The sequence below is a fragment of the Siniperca chuatsi genome, linkage group LG21 (genome assembly GCF_020085105.1).
Source record: "Siniperca chuatsi isolate FFG_IHB_CAS linkage group LG21, ASM2008510v1, whole genome shotgun sequence".
Lineage (NCBI taxonomy): Eukaryota > Metazoa > Chordata > Actinopteri > Centrarchiformes > Sinipercidae > Siniperca > Siniperca chuatsi.
In genome coordinates, this window is record NC_058062.1 from 23564696 (window position 1) to 23591778 (window position 27083).

Consider the following 27083-nt stretch of genomic DNA (forward strand, 5'->3'; position numbering starts at 1 on the left):
GAAAATGTAAAGTGACAATGAAAAAGGGAAATTTAAAATGCAAATGCTCAAACTGAAAATTTTATTGCAAAGATGAAATTGAAAATGGCAATGGAAATAAGAAAAAAGAGAAACATCAAATATGAAACTTAAAATGGGAAATGGAAAAGCTTAAATGAAAATACTCAAATTAAAAGCTTAAATAGAAAAAACTAAAAACTTTTTTGCATTTGAACTTTACCATTTGGCATTTGACATTTAGCATTTTAAATTGTATCTTTTCCATTTTAAATTTCGTCTTTTCCATTTCCATTAAGTGTTTCTTCATTTCACATCTGACATTTGGATTTTCAAACTGTATGTAAATGAGGAGGCGTGGCCTAAAGGCTGGAGGGAGGGTCTGGGGCACAGAGGCTCCTCATGGACAGCAGAGGGAGCTCTGACTGCTAAAGAGCACACTGCAATGAAAATGGAGCAAGGGCAGTGAGCAGGGTCAGAGCATAGAGTTCGGAGGGAGGACTCTTATTTATAAGGCAACAGCTTCAACTTGATCAAAGTGTTCTAACATTTCTGTCCATGTGGCCTCACACACAAAGTCACCAGTGAAAGGAGCGTTAACAACTCCACCGCAATTCCCTGTCAGTCTGACGGCGAGAAAGCAGCGGACCGTGCAGCAGGTAAGAGGCTAACATTAGCGACTTGCTACATTAGCTGTTATTTGCTGGCATGCATGACTAATGTTATGTTGATATCATGGTCACATGGAAACAATAAACAAACAGTGTCACTTAGGGAGCAATATGCTCTGAGAAAAAAAATCATCTTCCTGCAGTATTGTCATAAGGTTGGCTAACAGTGAAGACCAGCTGATTGGGCTAATGTAACTTAACCGGTTTACAGACATCTGCATTACCAGTGCAGAAGATGGCTACTTAAGGAATGATAGATTTAATTACAAGATTTATAGTGTAGATTACGGCAGGTTATTATTTAGCCAGATTATTTGTGTAGTTGTCCCTAATGTATTAAGTATGTGAAGGAGTTTTCTACTTCATCGAACTGACCATTTATGTGTTTATGTTTGATGCTGTAGTTGAGTATTGTGTTGCTACTCAACTGAAGTCAAACAGGAGGAACCACAGAGGAGACTGTTCAACTGTTTTCACTATGCCATATTTCAGTATCTTAATACAATATATAATATATAACCCTCCTCATGATTTAAAAAAGCTGCAAATTTTGTTGTCATCTGAGCATCATCATAACCTCCAAGTACTGAATTAGACCAGAGTACACAGAAACAGGAAAACATGGTCATGTATCAAATCAAATCACGTTTAATGGTCACCTCACTGTATACACAAATATAAAGGCGAGTGAAAGTCTTGGGTGCTTGCTCCACAACAGTGTATCTGTATAAGTCACAGACATTACCCAATACACTCTAGTTTAAAAATGTAATAAGCCTGATTTAATACAGGGTTAGACTGTTGAAGCAGTGCAGTGTATGAAGTTAACACAAGCTCCACTGTTTTTCTCTTGCACTGACTTGTCCTCCTCCCTGCAGAGAGAGATGTTTCACCTGAACATCACAGTGAAGGAGCACTTGGTGTCACAGCTTTGGATCAGCGGTCTGCTGCAGTGTTTCCAGAAGTGCTCACTGGGTCACAGTACAAACTGAACATTAGATACACAGCAGATTATGTATCCACTGGCTCAATGGACACCACTAGACTCAGGACTTTTTCTCTCACTCAGGACACATAGAAACTTTAAAACTATTAACTATTAAAGTCTTGTATTTTATTTTATCTTGTACAGATTTTTATATTTTAGCCTACATGATCTATAATTACCTTGTTTTATTTTGCTTATTGTATTAACATTATATCCCAAATATGATCAAAACCAGGATATGGCTCAAAACTGGGATAGGAGTCTGCATGTGAACATACTTGTTTTGACAGGATTAAAACATTATTGGGGGACATTTTTGAAAATGACCAGAAAAACAGCGTGACTCTCTTTTTGGTACTTGTTCAAGGGGTCATGACACAGTGGAGAGCTGAGTTTTTAACTGCTGTGTTTAACAAAGTGGATTGCTGCCAGCTGTCTCCTATAGAAGTCACAATGTCATCTGTGAAGGGTTTTCCAGTTAGGATTTATGTTAAGCAAGTGATCCTAAGTATAAAAACTTACCATATCATATCCACAGACATGAAAGTGTCTATGAACCACATTACTGAGCTAACTTTCACTCAGACCTGACAATTTTCCAGTAACCTAAGAAAAACCTAAACAGATTACCAGCACTCACAGATTAATAGTCTTCATGTTTATTGTGGGCACAAAACAAATGTGTTTCAGCTAGAAGCCATCATCAGCACCCACAATGTGTTTTTGCCCACAATAAACACAAAAACTATTTCAGGGCGGCTGTGGCTTGGTGGTAGAGTGGGTCATATACCCATCGGAAGGCTGGCGGTTCGATCCTGGCTTCCCCCAGCCCACATGTTAAAGTGTCCTTGGGCAAGATACTGAACCCCAGTTTGTTCCTGAGGGCTATGCTTTTGGTGTGTGTGTAAATGATTAGTTACTTCTTTTGGACTGATGAGCAGTTAGCATCTGCCATTAATGTGTGAACGGGATATGTAGTGTGAAGCGCTTTGAGTGGTTGGAAGACTAGAAAGGCGCTATACAAGTACAGTCCATTTATCTTCATGTTTATTGTGGCATGAAACACATTTGTGTTTTGCCCACAATAAATCGGTAGTCTGTTCTGATCCTTGTTACGACCAGGCACCTGATACAGTTTGAAGATTGGGAGTTATGTGTCCTGCTATTGTTTTTATTAGCTCCAATTTAATTTCCAAGTTTTGCAGTTTAATAAACAAGACAGGTTCTTATGAACTCAGATTGGACTAAAATGCAGGACCCACACATGGAATGATTAAAGATAAAGTCTTTAATGTAAACAGGGATTTGATGAAGTAGAGATTGCTAGGGTTGGAGATCCGAATGCAGTTGAAGTTTGGGAATAATGGCAGAGGAAATGGCGTGGGTAGTGGTGAACAGGGAAGTGTGGCTGGCTGTCTGGCAGAAAGCAAGCAGGAGGCAGGGAAGCAGGCAGTGATCCTGTGGTACAAGAAACAAACATTAATCAGGAGGAAAACACTAGGAAGCAAAAATCTCAAAGGGCTAAAGTTTCATAAATGTTTGTCCGAGTTGTAGCTACCACTGGGGTTGAAACAACAATCTGACGATGAGCAGTTGAAGAGCTGGGGTAGATTTACTGCAGGTTGATGGCATGGTGAAACACAGGTGAGCAGACTGGGAGGGATGATGAGCTGATTGAGACCAGGTGTGTAGATGCAGCTGAGACGGGAGCCAGGTGAGGAGGGGATGGCCACGCCCGTGCCAGCAGACTCACACAAACAACAACAAACAAAAACAAACAGAGAGACAGACAGGTTCTGCTGACGCTCAGATGACAACAAAATGTGCAAGCATTTCTAAATCAGGAGCAAGGTTATATATTATATATTATAAGATACTGAAATATGGCATAGTGGAAATGGTTAAACAGTCTCCTCTGTGGTTCCTTCCTCCTGTTTGACTTCAGGTGAGAAAACACTGAGTTTTTGGTTCCAAGCTAGCTGATCAACAGCATTTAGCTTTATTTCAGCTACTTCAATAAATGTAGCAAATTTAAACACAGTCAATGAAATGCTGTTAAAACACGTTCAGACTAAATGCAGCCTATTTAAAAAACTCCCTTTCAATATCTCCAATATTACAGGATTTATGTTCCATCAGTGCAACCAATCACATCATGAGTGAGAGAGATAATTATTCATTGATCCTACATGTCTAAAGCTTTATACCTATTTTTACAATTTAAACTGAGATTACACATTATGTGCAATTAACATTTTAGTGGAGCTGCTCTAACAAACTGACAGCTGTCTTGTGTGCACAGAGTCACAGTGTTATCAAAATATAAACAGAAGGACATGCAGAGGTTTTATTCTGAGCTGAGTAACTGGATGCTGTGCAATATATACAGTGGTGTGAAAAAGTGTTTGCCCCCTTCCTGATTTGTTATTTTTTTGCATGTTTGTCACACTTAAGTTTCAGATCATCAAACACATTTAAATATTAGTCAAAGATAACACAAGTAAACACAAAATGCAGTTTTTAAATGAAGGTTGTTATTATTAAGGGAAAACAAAATCCAAACCTACATGTCCCTATATGAAATAGTGATTGCCCCCTAAACCTAATAACTGGTTGGGCCACCCTTAGCAGCAACAACTGCAATCAAGTGTTTGCGATAACTTGCAATGAGTCTTTTACAGCGCTGTGGAGGAATTTTGGCCCACTCATCTTTGCAGAATTGTTGTAATTAAGCCACATTGGAGGGTTTTCGAGCATGAACTGTCTTTTTAAGGTTATGCCACAGCATCTCAAAAGGATTCAGGTCAGGACTTTGACTAGGCCACTCTTCATTTTCAAGTCTTCATTTTGTTCTTCTTCAGTCATTCAGAGGTGGACTTGCTGGTGTGTTTTGGATCATTGTCCTGCTGCAGAACCCAAGTTCGCTTCAGCTTGAGGTCGCGAACAGATGGCCGGACATTCTCCTTCAGGAGTTTTTGGTAGACAGCAGAATTGATGGTTCCATTTAATCACAGCAAGTCATCCAGGTCCTGAAGCAGCAAAACAGCCCCAGACCATCACACTACCACCACCATATTTTACTGATGTTATGATGTACTTTTTCTGAAATGCAGTGTTACTTTTACACCAGATGTAATGGGACACACACCTTCCAAAAAGTTCAACTTTTGTCTCATCAGTCCACAGAGTATTTTCCCGAAAGTCTTGGGGATCATCAAGATGTTTTCTGGCAAAAATGAGACGCGCCTTGATGTTCTTTTTGCTCAGCAGTGGTTTTCGTCTTGGAACTCTGATATGCAGGCCACTTTTGCCTAGTCTCTTTCTTATGGTGGAGTCATGAACACTGACCTTAACTGAGGCAAGTGAGGCCTGCAGTTCTTTGGATGTTGTTGTGGGGTCTTTTGTGACCTCTTGGATGAGTCGTCGCTGCGCTCTTGGGGTAATTTTGGTTGGCCGGCCACTCCTGGGAAGGTTCACTACTATTCCATGTTTTTGCCATTTGTGGATAATGGCTCTCACTGTGGTTCGCTGCAGTCCCAAAGCTTTAGAAATGGCTTTATAACCTTTTCCAGACTGATAGATTGCAATTACTTTCTTTCTCATTTGTTCCGGAATTTCTTTGGATCTCGGCATGATGTCTAGCTTTTGAAGATCTTCTGGTCTACTTCACTTTGTCAGGCAGGTCCTATTTAAGAGATTTCTTGATTGAGAACAGGTGTGGCAGTAATCAGGCCTGGGTGTGGCTAGAGAAATTGAACTCAGGTGTGATAAACAGTTATGTTTTAACAATCACTATTTCACACAGGGCCACATTGTTTTCCCTTAATAACAACCTTCATTTAAAAACTGCATTTTGTGTTTACTTGTGTTATCTTTGACTAATTTGTTTGATGATCTGAAACATTTAAGAAGGGGGCAAACGTTTTTTCACACCACTGTGTGTTATAAATAAATATACACATATATATATATCGATATAGATATATCGATATAGATATATCGATATAGATATATATATAGATATAGATATATATATATATATATATATATATATATATATATATATATATATATATATATATATATATATATATATATATATATATATATATATATATATATATATATATATATATATATATATATATATAGAGAGAGAGAGAGAGATATATATATATATATAGAGAGAGAGAGAGATAGATATAGATATATATGTGTATATATATGTGTGTGTATGTATATATATATAAAAATAAAAAAACTTTGTCCTTCACCCTCCGCGGGTGGTCTCATCCTTCGAGCTCGGGTCCTCTACCAGAGGCCTGGGAGCTTGAGGGTTCTGCGCAGTATCTTTGCTGTTCCCAGTACTGCACTCTTCTGGACCGAGATGTCTGGTGTTCTTCCAGGGATCTGCTGTAGCCACTCCTCCAGTTTGGGGGTCACTGCCCCGAGTGCTCTGATGACCACGGGCACCACTGTTGCCCTCACCTTTCAGGCCTTCTCCAGCTCTTCTCTGAGCCCTTGGTACTTCTCTAGTTTCTCATGTTCCTTTTTCCTGATGTTGCCATCGCTTGGTATCGCCACATCAACCACAACGGCTTTCCTCTGCTGTTTGTCAACCACCACGATGTCAGGCTGGTTCGCCATTACCATTCTGTCAGTCTGGATCTGGAAGTCCCACAGGATCTTGGCTCGGTCATTCTCTACCACCTTTGGAGGTGTTTCCCACTTTGACCTCAGGGTTTCCAGTCCATACTCAGTGCAGATGTTTCTGTACACTATGCCAGCTACTTGATTATGGTGCTCCATGTATGCTTTTCCTGCCAGCATCTTACACCCTGCAGTTATATGCGGGATTGTCTCAGGGGCCTCTTTGCACAGCCTACACCTTGGGTCTTGTCTGGTGTGGTAGATCTGGGCCTCTATTGCTCTGGTGCTCAGGGCCTGCTCCTGTGCAGCCATGATGAGCCTCTGTGCTGTCCTTCAGTCCGGTCTGCTCTAGCCATTAGTAGGATTTCTTGATATCAGCCACTTCAGTTATGTTTCGGTGGTACATCCCATGTAAGGGTTTGTCCTCCCATGATGGGTTTGTCCTCCCATGATGGTCCCTCCTCCAGCACCTCTTCCTCTGTTCCCCATTGCCTGAGACATTCACTGAGCACGTCATCTGTTGGGGCCTTATCTTTGATGTACTTGTGGATCTTGGATGTTTTAATCTAGATAGTGGCTCTCACACTAGTCCACGGCCGCCTTCCTTACGGCTAGTGTACAGTCTCAGGGTGCTGGATTTGGGATGGAGGAGGAGCTTTCGTGTCTTAACGTCTGTGGTCTGTATCTCTTCCTTTGGCCACCTTATTATTCCCGCTGGGTATCTGATCACTGGCAGGGCGTAGCTGTTTATTGCCTGATCACTGGCAGGGACTTGTTCTTGCCTGGAGGTATTTGGCTGTTTTCCTTGTTACCTCTTCGAGGTTGCCATTTGCCTGTGGTATTCCAAGGTACTTGTAACCATCCTCAATGTCTGCTATTGTTCCTTCTGGGAGTGAGACCCCTTCTGTGTGGACTACCTTCCACACATTGAGCGTACACTTTCGCAGGTTGAGTTGCGAACAGCCGGTTTATTCTTCTGGCTTCATTGTCTCTCGTGTATCTCTTTAGGCGGCTAGCCAAGGCTTGGAGTCTTTGTTTGGCAGTTTCGAGTGCTTCAGGTATGGGCATCTGGTTGTACTTCTTGGGTACTTGCTTTCTCATTGCACCTCTCTCAGCCTCTGTCAGTTGGCTCACTTCTCTCCGGGCCTCCTTGATTTTTGCCTCCAACCTTCGTTTCCATGGTGGGTATTGTCTCCCATGGTTGCTCTTGTAGCCAAGCATCTCTAGGATCACTGCTGCTGAGGCGTATATCAGCTCATTGGTTTCAGTGATGGTTGTGTTAGGGATCGCTCTCAATGCTGCATTCACATCTTCTAGGAGACTTTCTGATGGTACTTCACTTAGCCGTTGCCATGATCTTATCTTTCAGGTCAGTCGCTGCCTCGTTCAGCGTGATTCCTCTTGGGGCTTCGTACCCAATCTCTGGTTGGGGAGCTGCTGGTTGCTCCCCTCTGACCTGTAGTCCTGGCTCCCCCTTGCCGTAGCATTTGTGTTGTACCTCGTCAATCTCAAGTTGGGATAGCAGCTGCCGCTTGTGGATGTTGGAACACTGAGCTACTAGTTGCTTCGCCGTAAGCCTTGATTGTGGGTTTCGAAGTAACCATTCATCCCACATCCTGTGCATGTAAACCCTCTGACTAGGGTTACTGGAGTAGTAGCATTCCAACAGAAGACGCAGACCTTGTTTGGCCGGGCGACGTCTGAGCCGGCATGTCATGTATTTCATCGTTACTCATCATCATCATGAGGTAGGCAGCAGCGAGGGGGATTCGAACCCTTGTTCCCCCGTGAATGTCCCGTGGCCTACCAAATCGAGCTATCCAGCCGTTCCACACTGGATGATGGTCATTGCTCAATGCGTCCTGAAGGGGATTCGAATATATATATACAGTATATATATATATATATATATATATATACACACAAACTAAAATCAAACTAACTAAGCCAGGATTTAGATTCTGACAGTAAACCTCGCACTTTGATACAGACTGAATGAATGAGGAAATTAAACGGCGTGTCTGGCTCTGTAAGAGGGATAAGACAGAGAAAAAACTCAGAGAGCGAGCAGGTTAGGTTCACAAAGTCACTTACTGCGGTAACTGATCCCGAGTTTATTTCACCTCTCTTTCTACAACGGAAAACCCATCTCAGGGTTAACAAACTCAGAGTTTTCACTAAACCCACTTTCTGAAACTGGGCCCAGGTGACAGCAGCCAAGTCACCACAGCCAGTGTTGGGATTTACAATGATTAAAGGGGCACTGAACTGTGTTGGTGCAATCAATTAATTATGGCTTATTATCAGAATTATCAAAGATAATCATAAATAATAACTTGAATTAATAAAGTCCTCAGGCCACCACTCTTCTTAAAGAAGAGAAATGATAGTCAATCAATTGATTGATTCTCATAAAATACACTATCAATGTGGGACCCCGATTAATAATTAAATTAATAACTATAACCAAAATTACCATTAATAGCCAGGCAGGAAAAAATGTTCGTTCCAACTGAAGAAAAGTCCTTTCTGTGCAGTTCGTCTGTGCAGATGGAGGAACCAGTTGCTCTGTCTGTTGTTTTCCTCAAAGTTGGTTCTTAAAGTTAGCTGGCAGACTGTGTGTGGCAGCTGTCGGCGCTAACTATTGTTGCAGGAATCTTATGCAAGCCCTCACGTCACTGCTGTAAGAGAGAGAGTTCAGTTGTGCTGTATGTCTGCTCCGGGCAGATCACATGGAGAGGGAGACAGAAGAGTTAACCAGAAATCTTAAGGCAAAGGCAGGCCCTTGCGTTGTGGCCGTAATCCTTTGTTCTTTGTCAGTGGATCTGCGTAATGCAGTCCTCCCCCATAGTGCGGACGAGGAGAGAAGAGCGGAGAAAAGAGACAGAACAGTTGCTACTGACCCCTTTTATTGACCTTGTGACATCACGGGTCACAGGCCAATCAGGTCAATGGTAGCTGGAATGCTAAGTTCACTAGCTCTCCTTTGTTTACAATACACAAGAGCATGCGGTCTCCTAATAAAAGTTTAGTTAAATTCAGTCAGTTTGATTAAGCAGGAAACTCCTTCACACACTTAATACATTAGGGACAACTACACAAATAGTCTGGCTAAATAATAACCTGCAGTAATCTACACTGTAAATCTTGTAATTAAATCTATCATTCTTTAAGTAGCCATCTACTGCACTGGTAATGCAGATGTCTGTAAACCGGTTAATTTACGTTCAATCAGCTGGTCTTCACTGTTAGCCAACCTTATGACAATACTGCAGGAAGACAATTTTTTTTCTCAGAGCATATTGCTCCCTAAGTGACACTGTTTGTTTATTGTTTGCATGTGACCATGATATCAACATAACATTAGTCATGCATGCCAGCAAATAACAGCTAATGTAGCAAGTCGCTAATGTTAGCCTCTTACCTGCTGCACGGTCCGCTGCTTTCTCGCCGTCAGACTGACAGGGAATTGCGGTGGAGTTGTTAACGCTCCTTTCACTGGTGACTTTGTGTGTGAGGCCACATGGACAGAAATGTTAGAACACTTTGATCAAGTTGAAGCTGTTGCCTTATAGAGTCCTCCCTCCGACCCCCATGCTCTGACCCTGCTCACTGTCCTTGCTCCATTTTCATTGCAGTGTGCTCTTTAGCAGTCAGAGCTCCCTCTGCTGTCCATGAGGAGCCTCTGTGCCCCAGACCCTCCCTCCAGCCTTTAGGCCACGCCTCCTCATTTACATACAGCTTGAAAATCCAAATGGCAAACGCCTAATGTAAAATGGAAAAGATAAAATTTAAGCCTTTGAATTTTAAATTTCACTTTATTCAATGTCTTTTTACATTTTCAAATTATCTTTTTACATTTTAAACTTGCTTTTTCAATATCTTTTTTTGTTTTTAAGTTTAATTATGGCCTGATTGTTCCTAGTAGTGTAGTAGAATAATCTTTTTGATTTGATCTCTTCTTTTCTATTTGAACTTGTTAACAAGTTGAATTATGACCAAAATATCCTCCATAGATACATGCAGTATGTTATTCATGTACAGATATACAATTAACAATCACAATTTTCATAATTTGGGTACTTTATTTATTTATTTGTATTTATACAGAATTATACAATTACATACATCATTCAACATATGTATATTTCCATATAAAGAATAAACACAGTAGACAGACAAGATAGGATCAGACAAACCGGGCTGATGGGACAAACTCTACACTGTGTTTTCTTATAAGTTAAAGCAAAAAAAATAAATAAATAAGTGGATAATTAAGTTAAATAAAAGTAGAAAAGAATAATAATATTAGAATTATTATACTGATGTGAATCATACATTAGGAGCCATTTGTGGAGAGAAAGAGGACTCAGTGTTGGAAAAAGGGGAACCAGGTGTTTTCATAGGATGTGATGTTGTTTTTCAGAGATGCTGTGATTTTTTTTTGTTCTCTCTTCAGATGCCTTTATATATACACACATATATATATATATATATATATATATATATATATATATGTATGTGTATATATATGTGTGTGTGTGTGTGTGTGTATATATATATATATATATATACATATATATGTATATATGTATGTATGTGTATATTATTATTTTATTGTTATCATCATCATCATTATTACTATTATTACTTTTTTATTATTTATTACTTTTTTCCTTCTCACTTTTTTTCTCATTCTTGCTATGTTTCTCTCTATCACTTCTATCACAAAACTTCGTCCTTCACCCTCCGCGGGTGGCCTTATCCTTCGAGCTCGGGTCCTCTACCAGAGGCCTGGGAGCTTGAGGATTCTGCGCAGTATCTTCTCTGTTCCTAGTACTGCACTTTTCTGGACCGAGATGTCTGGTGTTCTTCCAGGGATCTGCTGTAGCCACTCCTCCAGTTTGGGGGTCACTGCCCCGAGTGCTCCGATGACCACGGGCACCACTGTCGCCTTCACCTTCGAAGTTTGGTTTCGAAGTAACCATTCATCCCACATCTTTTGCATGTAACCCCTCTGACCAGGGTTACTGGAGTAGTAGCATTCCAACAGAACCTTGTTATCGCATCTCGCCCATCTCCGTCTTGTTCCAGTAGCCCATTTGTCATCTCGATGCTCTGGTTCCCCAACACCTGACGCAGACCTTGTTTGGCCGGGCGACGTCTGAGCCGGCATGTCATATATTTCATTGTCACTCATCATCATCATGAGGTTTCATCATTCTGGTAGGAACTGTTTAAGAGTGTGAAAGACCAGATGTTTTTTTGTTAGATTGGCAGATTCTGATAACATATTGAAAAATGCTTTTTGAATATTTTGTGATTAAATATACAATGAAGCGAGGCTGCACAGAACCGAAGCTCACTGCCTGTTGTCTCTTATTTTCCTGTTTTCTTCTGTGTGGGTCTGCCCCCTAGACCGGACCCGTAACATGCGCCTGAGGCTATCAAGTCCAAGCGATTGCGGTACTTGGACTGCATGTGAAGGACCTGGCTGAATCCCTGCTCACCGAGATATGTTGTTGGGAAAGCAAGAAGTAGTAGCCTGGTCTTCTCCCAGACAGCCGGGTAACGCTGGACATATTTGACCCACATGCTGCCCCAGCTAGAGGTGCGGAAAGTAGCTTGGGCCTCGTCGTCTCTCTGGATGTCGACAAGATGCTACTGGATAGTGGGCTTGCATTTGGTCATGTCCACCTAAAATTGCTGCACCACCCAGATGGGAACATTGAGGTTCAGGAGGTCCCTGAAACGGATCTCCATGTCGGCCTTAACCATCCTTGTGTTCGGTGTAAATGAGGATCGGTCATCGCTATGAACCTTTTGGCATTAAATAGGGCAGAATTAATTTAGCACATTTTTTGAATCAGAATCAGAAATACTTTATTGATCCCCGAGGGGAAACTCTTTCGTTACAGCAGCTCACTATCACGTCAGTGCACACAGGAATAGAAGTTCTAAGCAAAAAATATAATACACTATAATACAGGTCAGATAAGTACCAAGTGGGTATAAGTATAAAATTAAAATAAGTGTAAAGTATGAAGTGGGTTTACCAGTTGATGATAATAATACGGTATAATAATACAATGGAGTTTGGTCTGATATTGTTTTGTGCTATTCCAGGCAAATTAAACCTGATAAATGTTGCATGGTTTGGGTTTTCACATTTCCTTTTACTTATTAAAGATGTTTAATGAATACTTTAAAGACTAGATGAAACCGTTTTAGAACGCTGCAGAGAAACGTTGCAGCTGTGTAAACTCCCCCGTCTCAGCTGGAATCAAGCCGGCTGATGGCGTTGCTGTGACTCAGCTTGGCAAGTGTCTGGTTTTAGAAGTGTTATAGTGTGTGTCTGGATGCTAGAGGCTAAGTTGCTTTCACGGGTATTCCGACAGCGGTATATCTCTAAATTTGTAACCACGCCGATAACACAGCGTTCACAGTGCATTTTCGGGAGAAATTAATGCTTTCAAGAGGAAGAAACTCTTAATTTCCTCCACGGGGAATACCAAGGAAAAGAGCGTCCATTTTCCTGAGATATTGAAATTTTATAGATGATACTCTGATGTCCTGTTCCGGTGAAGGCCTGTGAAAGTCAAGTGAAGACAGGATGAAGGGAGCCACATTTGGTTCTCTAGTGAGTATTTCAGCCAGTAGGAGGGTGTATGTTGGAGTGAGTCAAAATAAACTACAGTGTGTAGTCGCATTTGTACGGTGTTGATACTTGGCATCTAGGTTCTGATCATGACACTCCACACAAGAAAATACCAAACTCAGCACAGCTGGGAGTGGGGAATGACAATACTAACTTCTAGGTATTGTAGATTCATAGCGTACAGGTGGATGCTGGCTTGGAGGTGGGCCTTTTGAAACAGCAACAGCTGTGGAGGCAGCTGTGGCAGCAAGTGTCAGTGTGTAGTGTGTATGTATGCAGTGTGTAGTGTGTATGTTGCACTAAATTATGAATAGTGCATTATAAATTCCTGTAAAATTGTATGTGTATTTAGCAGAGACATCTAATTTGAAAGGTACACATAAAAACTTCCTGTGAAATATTTCCTTCATATGTTTCCTGATGTGTTGTTAACATATATTTTCACTTGAGGCAATTTATCAGACTTCACACAGCTCCCTCTAGAGCCACGAAAGGCTTTATACAACTTTTATCGACATATACAGTAGTACTCCCCAACACCTGTAAACAGAGATAGGTCTGGCTATGCGAGACTAAGCAGCAACCAGTGCTTGTGAGCAACGCCTCATCCTCTTGCTTATGTGCTCGACGGCATATGACAGCTACAGTAACTTAGCTTGGAAAATAGCGATAGAGGTCACTGACTTTGATGAATTGAGACAAATGAGACAATTAGGTTGGAAAAACGATAGATGGTGGAGGGTTTCTGGGGGCTGGGCCTCACTCCGTCTTCTGTTCTTTACTTGCACGCGTGGAACAGAAATTCTAGAGCGCAAGTTTTACCCGGAAAGTTTTGGCAGTGCACCAGTTGTTGTCTGTCAGCTGTAGCATGCTAGTTGGCTTAGCCTGGTTAGCCAGGTGAGTCAAGCTCATGTAGTGTCGGTTTCCCAGTTCGTTACAGCGAAAATGGACGATTAGTGTCAAACTATATGTCGACATTGTTCAATTGAAGTCGTGTATGTCTGTGGAAACATTTCAAACATGACATTTACAACGCCATCACCTGAATGTGTCGTTTAGTGAAATGAGGTAAAAATGCACTGGAGGGCGAGTCCTTCTGCCCAAAGTGTTCAGGCAGCCTCTCACTGCAGATTCAGACCGTGCCAAAGTAATAACTAATGCTATATATGTTTATCGTAGCAGATATGGGACCATACTCGTCGTAGAGAATACGGAATTTTGCTATATGGTCAAAGTGCTTGAGGCCCTCTACAATGTGTCTTCACATGTGCATTTTAGTCAGTCCTTTATGCTTGCCCTGTATAAACAAGCGCAAGCTGCAGTTGTTCAGGAATTATCAACGGGTCAGAGTCTTACGATGAAGCATTGCTGACATTTGTGTTATTTATTTTTGTTAATAGGGGCCAGGCAGCCGGTAAAATTTTGCGAAATAAGGCTGCCGGACCCTCTTGGAATTGCCAATGTTATTAGGGGCTGGGCATTTTGCGCAATTTACACAAACTCACCACACTGTATCTTCCGTAAACAGTACGGTAAACAGCTACCGCAAATTCTCGATAAAAGAAATCTGATGTTTGTGAAAAAAAATACAAAATTTTGCAGTTATGGTAGATGTAGTGTGGTCAATTTCAGAATTGTATCTCAAATGAAATTTTGACTATTTTGAATTCTATCCTCATGTAAACCATTACAGTCAATGGAAATCTTTAAACATCAGTTTGTCATTTATGGAGCAGTCAATCTTTCTGTAAACGTTTTCTTCTGTAAAAAATAAATTACAGAAATCTATGTTTTCTAGATGAAGTCCACAAATTTTGTCTTGAGAACTGAATTTTTGACATTAGTTTGAAATATGCCTTTAAGCCGTTATCACAACCCTGGTGGTTGCATAAGTCTTAGTGTGAAGCCACCTCTGATTTTCATGTTTCTGTGGGTAGCTCAACGTGATCATGATGTGCCATTGGTGACAAAGGTTCTGAGTTCAAGCCCTGGGTGATGCACAATGAACATCTTATATCAGTAGTAGTTTTGGGTATCTCCCCACTCTAACACACCTGATTCTAATTATTAACTCATTATCCAGCCCTTGACAAGCTTCAGCTGCTTCCTCTACATTTTTTGCTCAATTGACAGCAAACTAACAAATGGTTTCTCGTTTGGCAGGTAGCTCAGCAAGATCGACTCGTTTAAAGGCACAGTTTCTGAATAAGGCTGTGTGCATTTTTCCGTGGATTGAGCGTTTTTATACTTTCACAGTATAGCACCTAGACCTGCTTTATAATCAAAAAAGACATGGAAATCTCACTTTCTACAACATGGGACTTTTAAGGATGGCAGTAAAGACCAAACTGTGTAATTACAAAGTCAGGATAATGAAACAGGTAATTGAACTTCCAAACTGTGAGCATTTGGCCATCCTGGGTTTGATCTGAACCTGCTGAAAAAAGAACAGCACACAAGAAGGCACTAGAAAAAATTAGGTGAATGACCTACCACCTAAAAAGTAAGAATGCAGATCATGCACAAGCCTATTGTTATTATCAGGAACAAAGTTACCTCAGATTCAAGGAACAGTAGCCAAGGTTGCATTTGGTTCAATGAATAATTTGATCATTTATGTGTTCACAGCTGATATTTCATCTCATTTCACTTAACCTGCTTATTTGTGTGTTATGCACATTAATGAGGAATTCAAGAAAGTCAATCGTGAGTCTAACCTTCATGGCAAAGCATGACAAATAGACCCGAAACTAATAAAGGAGTAGCTGCAGGTACATTATGAAGATCAAACACACGCATTACATGCTTCTTCAGGTGTTAAGTTCCCCTCATTCTGAAGGAAGGATATTAAGAACATTTCAGCTTAGTACTGACTAAGCTATAACCGTCTACTGGATTTTCTTTCTGCATTTTGTCTGTGGCATAGCCCACATTCAGATCAATTTCACTGACATGTTTTGGCTTTACAGGAGTCAAATCATCAGCCCTCAGGAGAGGGAGAGAGACGAGTATAGGCCAATTAGGGAAATCAATAAGAATATTTTCTACTTGATACTCCAAATGGAATGAGTCAGAAAGATGCAAGTTAAAATGTGTATTTATGTAAGTACTGAGGGTACAAGATTTTTCAGAGTGTACATGTGATTATTATGAGACTTACATTGTGGTATAAGCCCTCCTGAGAACAAGGAGGAGCCAAACCTGCACTCAACACATTCTTATACTTAGGCTGCTTATCTGCTATTGTGCATTCACTTGTATCACCTCCACCTGTTCTTCAAAAGTATAGGCTGTGGTACCGTAATGCTTAATGCTTTGATGTCAGTGTGCAATGTTACAACAAGAATTTTGAACTCAACTACATCTACAACATATGAGCAACAAGGCTCAGCTACATCATGTTTCCACTATGGGTACATGCCAGTGCCCTTATTTCAGCTCTTGCATAACTCAGAAATTGATCTGACAGTGTTAATTTTGGCATCTGATTTTGAGATCAATCAGTCAGACATTAAAGGACTGGATACACTCCAAAACAGACATGGACAGCATACATGGGCGCGGTTGTGTTTATACTACACTGGATATCGGCAAAAATGGCCACATGTGTAGATAAAGCATACAGTACGTACGGTCAACATTTTCGGCTGCACATTCCCACAGAATTCCTGCGAACCCTCGGAGATGACGAAATGTCTGTCTCTCAATACTTTCTGACTTCCCTACCCTGTCTGTGGTACTCAGCTCCAGGCCCATTGGATGTAAATCTTTAAAAACGGCACACAAATATAGTTTCATTTTTAAATAAGGCTATTTCCTAAAACAGGTGGCCGTTGTAGTTTTTATCAAACGTTACTCAAATAGGAGCAAATGGTGCAATTGTTGGGGACTATTTTGTTCGTTGGATTAATCCACATTTGGTGCTCCAATGAGTATTTCTGCCAGCAGGATGGTGTATGTGGGATTGAGTCTTCTTTGTATGTGGAGAAGACTATGAGAAGAATAGTACCACCTAAAAAGTTGGATTTATGGCCTGTAGCTAAGTTTTATAGCCCTCTTATTACTGTCTAAATTTAGTTGACATTTTGCTATAAACACCATATGTAATTATAATTTTTAAGGTGTATTTGTTTTGAAAGTTCAAGTTGATACAGCCAGCTGTCTCAACCAACAGCACAGGTGTGACAGTAAAGTTAATAAGGCAACATGTTTGTGAGAGATTATTTCCTTTTACTTCACCAGAAGACTTTTATTTCTTCTGGTGCGTGTCAGGTGATTGGTGGGAAGGAGAGCATAAAGGAGTGAAATGAGGATAAAACAAAGTTTCATCATATTTACTGTGATGGATTATTTCACACTGTGGAAGTTGATTTCATAGTGAAGATGACTTAATGGCAGGAAATGGTTTCTTCTGAAGGAGACAAACTTTATGTTTTCACCATGTTAGATACTGATCACTATTTGAAGCACATCATAAATTAGCACTGGATCAAGTGACTATGCATTTAATCAAAATCCATTAAGTGGTGTCTGGGATAATCATGTGTGTCGGACAGATAGCAAATAAATTATGAACCAGCAAACGAATGTACCAGCAAATGGACCATGATATATTACATGATATTACAGCAGTTCCTTTATTCTAGCAAAAACAAGAACAAATATAGGCGTAGACAGCAATGGGCGGATTCAAACTTTTTTTCGCTCAACAGAAGGAAGCAGCTGGATCGGCCAAAATTAAAGCCGCAGGAAGCAATGAGCGGGTTTTGGGTTTCATAAAGCCGAGCAAAGTCACTTTTGTGACACACAGCTTGTTTAATTCTGTTTGAAAGAAGGAGTGAGACCAATCATACACTTCCATCATCACAAAGCCTGCAGCTTTTCAATAATTACACACTCAGTTCCAACATTCATCCCCTCTTCATCGAATTTGAACGAAACTCAGTATGTATGTTCAGGAGATGGCGGGATCAGGATGTCTCCGGTGAGTTTAATCAGGATTGCTCAAAGGCCTCTTGAGTTATGAGCAAATAAATACATTTCGTGCTAAGCCCCTCCCTTTGCGAAGATATTTTGGTTGATGGCGGCCATTTTTTTTAACCGATCTTGCTTATTTATTATAGAAATGTGTATCTCAATGTGGTATAAAATGTTGGTGTCGATAGAGTCAAAATTCAAAAAGTTCTATTCATTTTACTGTTTTTCATATTATGCAAATTAGCAAAAAATCCATCATGGCGGACTTTAATGGTCCCAGATGCTTTTTGTAGAGCACATTGTGTGAGAAATTTTAAGTCATTCTGAGTCACAGTGTGAGGGGCGTGACCTTTCCAAAATTGCATTTTTGGGCCTTAATTACAGCACCACCATGTGGCCAATTGGGCTCAAATTTCTGTGGAAGCATTTGCGCATCATTTCCAGTTATTGGGCCATGTTTTGTATTTCTAGCTGGTTCCAGCTCATGTCAATTTGAGTTGTGGCATAAGACAAATAATAATAATAATAAACTGTCACAAACTCAGTAGGGTTCTACGTGTCGCGGTTTGAACCCTAATTATAAACCGGCACAAACTCAATAGGGTTCTACCGGTTTGAACCCTAATGAAGAAAGACTACACATTTGATGATGAACAGAGAGAGAGAGAAAGAATGAGATGATGAAAGCCAGTGTTAGCAATAGAAACAAGGATAAAGGGAGTGAAGAAAAAAGGAATGACAGAAATAAACCAAAGAAACCAAAACACATGAACTACTGAAACCAAATGATTTTTGAGCTCTCTCAGTTAAAGCACCGTAGAATGTCTCACCTGTGGGGCTCTCTAGTTCACCATCTGCTGTGTCTCCTCCTCCCCTGGTGGGGGCAGTAGCAGGAGCAGTGTTAGTACTGGTTGTAGTACTACCAGTGTACATCTTACGGCCGCTGTACTCAGTGCAGCTCTCATCGTCCCGGACTGTGGTTGCTCCTGATTGGATGCCAGAGTCTGAGGCGTAGTAGGTCTGCTGCCATTCCGCCACCTTCACCACACTGTCCGCCTCAGTCACTGCAGGGAACAACACATGGCTGACATCAGATACTAGTAATACTACTGTACTACCACTACAACTACTACTGCTATTACCACTGCTACCACTACTACTACAAGTAGTGCTACTGCTACTACCACTACTACTGCTATGACTGTTGCTACCATTGCCACTACTACTACTGCTACTACTACTACTACAACTACTACCACTACTGCTATGACTGCTACCACTACTGCCACTACTACTACTACTGCTAGTATTACTACCACAACCATCACTACTACTGCTATGACTGTTGCTACCATTGCCACTACTACTACTGCTACTACCGCTACTGCTATGACTGCTACCACTACTGCCACTACTACTACTACTGCTAGTATTACTACCACAACCATCACTACTACTACTACCAATACTATTACTACTACTACTACAGTAACTACTACTACTACCAACCAACACAACTACTGCTACTACCAGCACCACTGTGAGGATCCTCAGAGTAATCTTTGATCAGGATTTACCCTTTAACTTCCACATGAAACAAACTTCAAGGACTGCCTTCTTTCACCTACATAACATTGCAAAAATCAGGCACATCCTGTCTCAAAATGATGCCGAAAAATTAGTCCATGCATTTGTTACTTCTAGGCTGGATTATTGCAATGCCCTATTATCAGGCTGCCCGAATAAGTCCCTTAAGACTCTCCAGTTGATCCACCGTGCTGCGGCACGTGTACTGACAAGAACTTGGAAAAGAGATTTTCTATTTCTCTAATATTAGCTTCTCTGCTCTGCCTCCCTGTAAAATCCAGAATAGAATTTAAAATCCTTCTCCACACCTACAAACCTCTTAATGGTCAGGTACCATCGTATCTTAAAGAGCTCATAATACCTTATTACCTCACTAGAACACTGCGCTCTCTTCAGAACCTTCAGTTATCAAGCTCCTCTCCAGTGGAATCAGGTCCCAGTTTGGGTTCAGGAGGCAGACACCATTTAAGAGTAGGCTTAAGACTTTCCTCTTTGATAACGCTTATAGTTAGGGCTGGCTTGGGTGAGTCCTGAACTATCCCTTAGTTATGCTGCTATAGGCCCAGACAGTTCCTCTCTCCTTCTCTCCCTCTCCATCTGTATGCATTTTTATCCCATTACTGCATGTTACTAACTCAACATCTTCTCTCTCCCGTAGTTTTGTGCTTTCTCGTCTCTCTCCTCTCTCCTTCTGTCTCTTTCAGCAGGTATTTCTGACTGCAGAGACTGGATCTGTGGTTGTGGGCCACCTGCTGCCCACGTGTTCCTGCTCGACAACTGCTATAATAATAATAATAATAATAATAATAATAATAATAATAATAAAACTTTATTTATAGAGCACTTATCAAAACAAAGTACAAAGTGCTTGTACTACTACTACAGTTGTTGTTATTAGCCTTGTTACTATTATTGTCATTATTATTCCTATGACTATTATTCCTATTATTATTATTATTATTATTTAACATTAATATCACAACTACCATTACATTATTACTATTTGAAAATTCTAGGTGGAATTTGCATTGTGCCCCCCCCTCTCTCAACCCAACACTGCAGCAGCGGATGTCCGCCCACCTTTGAGTCTGGTTCTGCCCGAGGTTTTTGCCTATTAAAGGAAGTTTTTCTTGCCACTGTCACCAAATGCTTGCTCATGGTGGGATTTGTTGGGTCTCTGTAAATAATATTATAAAGAGTACGGTCTAGATCTGCTCTATAGGAAAAGTGCAATGAGATAACTTCTGTTATGAATTAGTGCTATATAAATAAAATTGAATTGAATTACTACTACTACTACTATTACTACTACTGCTCAGGGGTGGAAGTAACAAATTACATTTACTTTGTTACTGTAACAGAGTCATTTTTGTGTACTTGTACGTTTTTGAGTAATTTTAAAAATAAGTTTTTTTACTTTTACTTAAGTATACAAAAGAACAAGAAGTAACAAAGTAACAAACAAAGCTTGGTATATGGTTGAGGTGGAAAAATCTACATTAAATCAACAATTCTACAACAGTCACAGTTTATATTTTGAAAAAATGCCATTGAATCCACATAGTAGTTCAATGTTGAAAACAAGACTCAAATACAAACACAATATTGTCTCAATGTGCCTATGGCCAACTTTCCCACCAAAAAATTTTAAATTAAAAAAAGGACTGGAGAATATTTTAGGGGTGTGTGGGACACTTTTGTTTTAAATAAACCACTTACTTCACTTCTTCAACTTGTTTTGTTTTAGTTGACAAAGAAAACTAAAATAATATATATTTAATGAGGAAAACATCTTAATGTCATTTTTGGAGGGAAATGGAAAAGAGGAGGGAGATCCAAGTCCTCCCCCAGAAAAAATGCTATATTCAACCGTCCAACTCTTTCAGCTGCCCAACATTTTCATCATTTCTCACCATCTTGTGGAGAAGGAGGTAAATTTTAATCTTTTAACTGACTAACTCTTTTAACTCATAGCTGTGTGGGATTTGTTGGGTCTCTGTAATTAATATTATAAAGAGTACGGTCTAGACCTGCTCTATAGGAAAAGCACAATGAGATAACTTCTGTTATGAAATGTCGCTATATAAATAAAATTGAATTGAATTGAATTGAATTGAATTGAATTGCAGCTGTATTATTGTCTTGGCAAACTGGTCCATTGATTGTAATAGTTGTAATATTTAAAGGTAATCTGGTGGGGAGCAAGCAAACAATAGGCTAGTTTGCGCAGTAAAGAAAAAAAAAAAGTCAAGCTTTTTAGAAATGTTCTGCAATTTTTTATAGCATACATTTGAACCAGTGCCATTATCTTGTTGTCTTTACAGGTTGTCTAATGTTTATGGTTAGTAAATTAACTATTGTAAAGTGGTCGTATTTGCTGTTAAAAAAACTGTGCCAGCTAGCATTACACTAATGGTAGTCATTAGCATGTGTGATGTTAAAATAGGGTCTCATTTTCACTCTCCTTGACCACAGCAAATACCACGCTTCTGCTTAAATATCACCTCTTTTGTGCTGATCAATTAGGTGAAAACAGATGTTTGCTAGGTTAGTAGCAAACTTTTTTTTTAAACTTAAACTTACTGAAGTTAGCTGTACTATTAAATGTCACCTTTGCTGGTGCTCAGACTAGTAAGATTATATAGCTACATCCATTTTTACACTTTTAAATTTACTTTATATGCTAACCTAAATGATGCAAATGGATGATTGTTTATTAAAAGAACATAAAAGATTTAATCAGTATAGTTTGACTTCAAATCCTTTAGAGAAACTGAATTCTTCAAAAACATTTTATCTTTAAATTCAAGTAAAGGGAAAATTTCTGTAGTTTCTCTTTCAGGATTCATGTTAACAGTATTTCAAGCTGTGTGCTGATACCTTCTTTGAGACCGGTGAGAGCTTCCTACATAACTTGCACCTGACTTAGGGTAAGTGAAATGTAATAAATGTTTCACAATATTGTATTGTGGAGAGCTGCTTGAAATGTCCTTGTTTGCCAGCATTTTTGGTCAAAGTCTGGCCTGCATACTCAGTCACTTATTACTTTACTACTAAGTACTGGCTGCACTCAGGAGATACTTGGGGAAAAGCACTAGTCTGTCATAGTTACTGTGTCAAAATTAGCTGAGGCCATGGTTGTTGGTATTTTTTAATGGGATTGTATGAAGTTGTTATTTTGTCCACAAGCACGTACTGTACCTTAAAATTCAGTCCAACTGCAATCAAGTGCATTACATATTGGACAGATGTTACTTTCTGTCCAACCTTACTCCAACCAACCACTCTCTCCAATTTGTCAAGGTTGGACTGTAAGGTGATCTACAGACAACATCCACCATTACAAATAGTCTACCGTGAGCTTCAGGTGGGAATGCAAGGCAGCAAAGAGGCCCTTTAAGGAGACAGTAAAGAAAGACTGCATGTCATGTGAGTTTGTACCACAATAAACTATGTATAATATGGATTAATTAATTACTTCATTCCCCTTTTAGCCACTAAAATAAATAAAATAATTATATTTGGTTTTGTTTAATCTGGTTTGTTAGCAAGAAGAACATAATTCATACTTCAGTTTTAGCAATATATGTTGACAGCTGAACACCTGAATAGTGACTGTATTCAGTAATGTGAATGATAACCTGTGTGTTGACCGTCAAAACATTGGACAGTGTTCTCCGATTTCTTGTTTTGAATACTGTCTAAACGGTCCTGGCCTTAAAGGTTTTTAAATGTAAAGAAATGTTCTATAAGTATTTCACTCACTGTTTAAAAGACATGCAGTGATATTATATTTCACTTTATATATTTGATCTGTAAGTTTCATAAATATTCCAAAGCACATTTAGTTATTTTGTTAGTAAATATTATGTAAATTTAAATGTATCCTACTGTCATTGATTTTTTTGGACATGTGTATAAGTTAGCTAATTTTTTTCTTTTTTTATTAAAGCAAACGTTTTCTTGAACTTCATTTGCATGATGAGAACAATATCATGTTGTACAAATGTATAAATAAAGAAAATGACATGAAAAGGTCTGGTTTCTTGTAGTTATTAGTAGTAGTTAGTAATTAGATAATGGGTGATTCAGTGTTGATTCACTAACATTGTTTCAATATATAATCAGCTAAAATGTAAATGTAAAGACTAACTTTTAGGTGGAGGTTGAATCAATATTGGTTCAGTGTCAGTTATGGTTGAAAATCTGACGTTTATTCAACATCAATCATAATGAGCACTTTCAATTTGGTTTCAATGTCAGGCGTCAATGTAGATTCAATACTTCTGCCTGGCGACATTTAAATGTTGTTTCAATCTGATTTTGCTATCTGGGACCTCTACTACTACTACTGCTGCTAGTGTTACAACTTCTACAACAACTACTACTACTACTACTACCACCACCTCTACAACTCCCCGTACTACTGCTACTTGTACTGTACCTCGTGTTACTACTGCTGGTGTTAGTACAAATACTGCAACTTATAGTGCTACTAAGGCTTGTACTACTGCTTATATTGTATTATATAGTGCTAATACTGCTACTACTTACATTTCTACTGCTATTACTGTATCTTCTACTCCAACTAGTGCTGCTGCTGCTACTACTACTACTACTACTACAGCTGCTGTTTCTGCTATAATTAGGCTTGTACTAATACTGTTATATTTTCTACTATTAGTAGTGCTGCAACTATTTCTACTACTAGCACTGTTACTTGTACTACCAAATAAGTAGTCGTACCAACTAGTGGTACGACTACTTCTGCCAGTATGAATACTGCTGTTGGGATTCAGCTAGGGCAGGTTTGGTTATTAGCAGAAATATCAAAGATATTTATAAATATTAATACAATTATTAATAGTATAAAAATTATTAATATAGATTAATAATTACGGGGCACCACCCTGGGGTCAGGGACCAATACCAAACGTGAAAAACAGTCTCAAAGGTGGCAGTCCACCTAAAAATTAAATTAAATATTTAAGGGACTATCTTACATTAAAAGGGGAACAGTGAAGGGTTAGAGCCGAGCACTGACTGTCGCAACCATCTATTATCACAACATGTACACACAATAACCACAGGCAACTGCTCTTTAAAAGATGCAAAAGCGTTTATTTAATCTTAGCACTGATTCAATCAATAACTTCGATCAACAACCACTATCATCTAGTATAAACACAATAAGTATACAACAATGAGCAAGCATATAAGGTGTGTGTGTGTGTGTGTGTGTGTGTGTGTGTGTGTGTGTATGTGTATGTGTGTGGGACAATACAGGGGCTGTTGCAAGGAAGTTGGCGGCCATGTAGGTGTTCGTCACACACAAAGTCAAATGTGCTTAACACAAAGACGAACACAGAGCAATTTGAACGCCTGTTACTTTTCCAAAAAGCAAAGCAAAATTCACAACAATGAAACTGTAAAATTACACACAGTTGTCAAATCTATCTCTGCCCAGACTCAAGCCTCTTACTTGAAATCACTCTTGGTTAGCAACTGATGGATGCGTCAGTTTGTTTGGATTTGTCTGGCGGATTTTCTCTCAGGCTAGGACGCTGACGAAGCCGGGTCCAATGGCGAAACTGTTCCTTTTGGGGCAGCAAAGGAAAACAGCAGCCGATGTCGGTAGGGAGAGGGGCTCAGCAGCGATCTTGCTCTCCGTGAAGGGAACAATCAGTCCATGTCTCTTCCTTCTGTAGGTACTAGATCGTTACGGGGAGTAGACGAGCAGGATTGCCGCAGATTCATGAGTCCTCTGGCAGCCTCCTGGCCGGGAGAGATGTTGTCAAAGATCTTGCAGAGAGTGTCTGTGCACTGATTCAGGGAGAAAGAGACCAGAGTTACGTGCCCACTCTGCCATTGCCCAGGCTTTGGCTCTGCTGGAGAGATGGGAGATAATGTAAGCCACCTTGGAGCTCTCCATGGGAAAAGCTGCTTTTTTGGTGCAGCCCACACTGAATCAGGAAGGACCGGCAACTCCCGTTGTCTCCGGAAAACCGCTCCGGCCTGGAGAGGTGAAAAGCCAGAGCTGATCGAGCTGGAGCAGAGACAGGAGCAGGTTGTGGTGCAGGAACAGGAGCTTGAGTCTGGATTGCAGCAGACGCCGATTAGGAGAGGAGGGGAAAAGAGTCTCGAGATGGTCCACCAGGTGCTGGAGTTGATTGTTCAGATGACTCACATGACCGCCAATGGAAGTCTGAAAACTCTTGTGTCGCTCCATCAGCTCCCTCACTCCCACGCAGACTGCAGTAAGGTGGTCCTCATGATGGTGAATTTGCTTCCCTTGAGCACGAATGGCAGCGTGCACAGTGTTGTAGTCGGCTGAGTCCACGATTGGCCAGTTCATACTGTAACGACTGGTGAAATCACTGGCAAAGGACTCAAACGCACGACTCAGAAACAGGATGGTGTAAAAGTAAGTCTTGCCAAAAACAGGTTTTGGTGAGAGTTGCCGAGTTTTGGAAATATCGGCCTTAGAGATGTCTGCCTTTTCTGAATGTAATGGGACTATATGGCACCTGGCTTGTGGTGCTCAAAGAGCCAAAAAAACTGCATTTGAAAAACTCAACAGCAATGTCTTTTTCCAGGAATCATGACCAGGTTTACTCAAGATAATCCACAGATTTGTTGTGAGCAGTTTCATGTAGGAACTATTGGTAGAAAGAAAATAGTTCCTACATGAAACTGCTCACAACAACAATTGTCCCTTTAACAGCAAAGTAAATTTTACAATCCATCAGTAAATGCAGCCTGTGAGAGAAATGAGAACATTCTTCTTCCTTCATTATTTTCCAGCAGATGCCAATTTTCATATCATATATAGTATGATATTTGACATCTCATATCCCATTGTCGGTCAATTTCTTTCTCTTTCCGTGGCTCTTAATTAAAAGCGCTGGCAAATTCTCACATACTGCTTCTCACATACTGCTACTGAAGCTAAAGGTTGATTCTTCTTTAAATTTAACCCTGTGTACACATTTTGGATATCATAATGTTCAGAAACTCCTGCTTCTTTGCATAGTGTAAAAGTCTAACAGCTACAGATGATACTTTTTTTAGGCATTTACTGTCCAAATCAAGGGAACTTTGTGCTTTAATGAGACTTCCAGCTCACACAGGTTTGTTGTTTGGCTAATTAGACCACTCGTTGGTTTGTGTAAAGCAGTTTTTCTGGCAGATGCTTTCTCCTGTGTTCAAATCCCACTCTAGTATAACACTACTATTTACCTCGCAATTTTAGCTTGTTGATTAAGGATTCTTAGTCTCCGCCGCATGCATGGAAGCACAATATTTTAGCTAAAGCGTGAACAGTCAAATTTTACTCAAGAATTTTTGCTTTTTCATGTTTTTCTGGCTGCTAATCCAAAACACACCAAAAACAGCTGAATCATCAAACCCCCCGGAAATAATATGCCAATAAATTGTTGTAACTTTGACAAACAATTCATAGTGAAATACATAGTTAAAGTTGTGTGAGGACCAACCAGGTGCCGTCCCATAGGTAGTAACATCTCCCCAGCAGCCCAAAGGTGGGCCACTGCAT

General features: G+C 40.0%; 1 protein-coding gene and 1 long non-coding RNA gene across 5 annotated transcripts in view; both read right to left on the reverse strand.

Annotated features, from left to right (window-relative positions):
* Positions 1–27083, reverse strand: part of LOC122869537 (junction plakoglobin-like) — a 187435-nt gene that overhangs the window by 66756 nt on the left and 93596 nt on the right. For 2 of the 3 annotated variants that reach the window (XM_044182658.1, XM_044182660.1), the window contains exon 3: positions 18772–19005. The exons of the other annotated variant lie outside the window; for it this stretch is intronic. In XM_044182658.1, coding sequence (XP_044038593.1) covers positions 18772–19005 — 234 coding nt within the window. The remainder of the gene's footprint in view (positions 1–18771; positions 19006–27083) is intronic. 3 annotated transcript variants of the gene reach the window in all.
* LOC122869538 lies at positions 248–10771 on the reverse strand. Of its 2 annotated transcripts, none has more exons than XR_006376338.1 (4): positions 9731–10771; positions 8783–8987; positions 3215–3404; positions 248–3114 (listed from the first exon to the last, which is right to left on the reverse strand). It is a non-coding gene; the product is annotated as an uncharacterized LOC122869538 (long non-coding RNA). The 2 variants fall into 2 exon arrangements; XR_006376337.1 differs by having other exon boundaries at positions 3215–3452.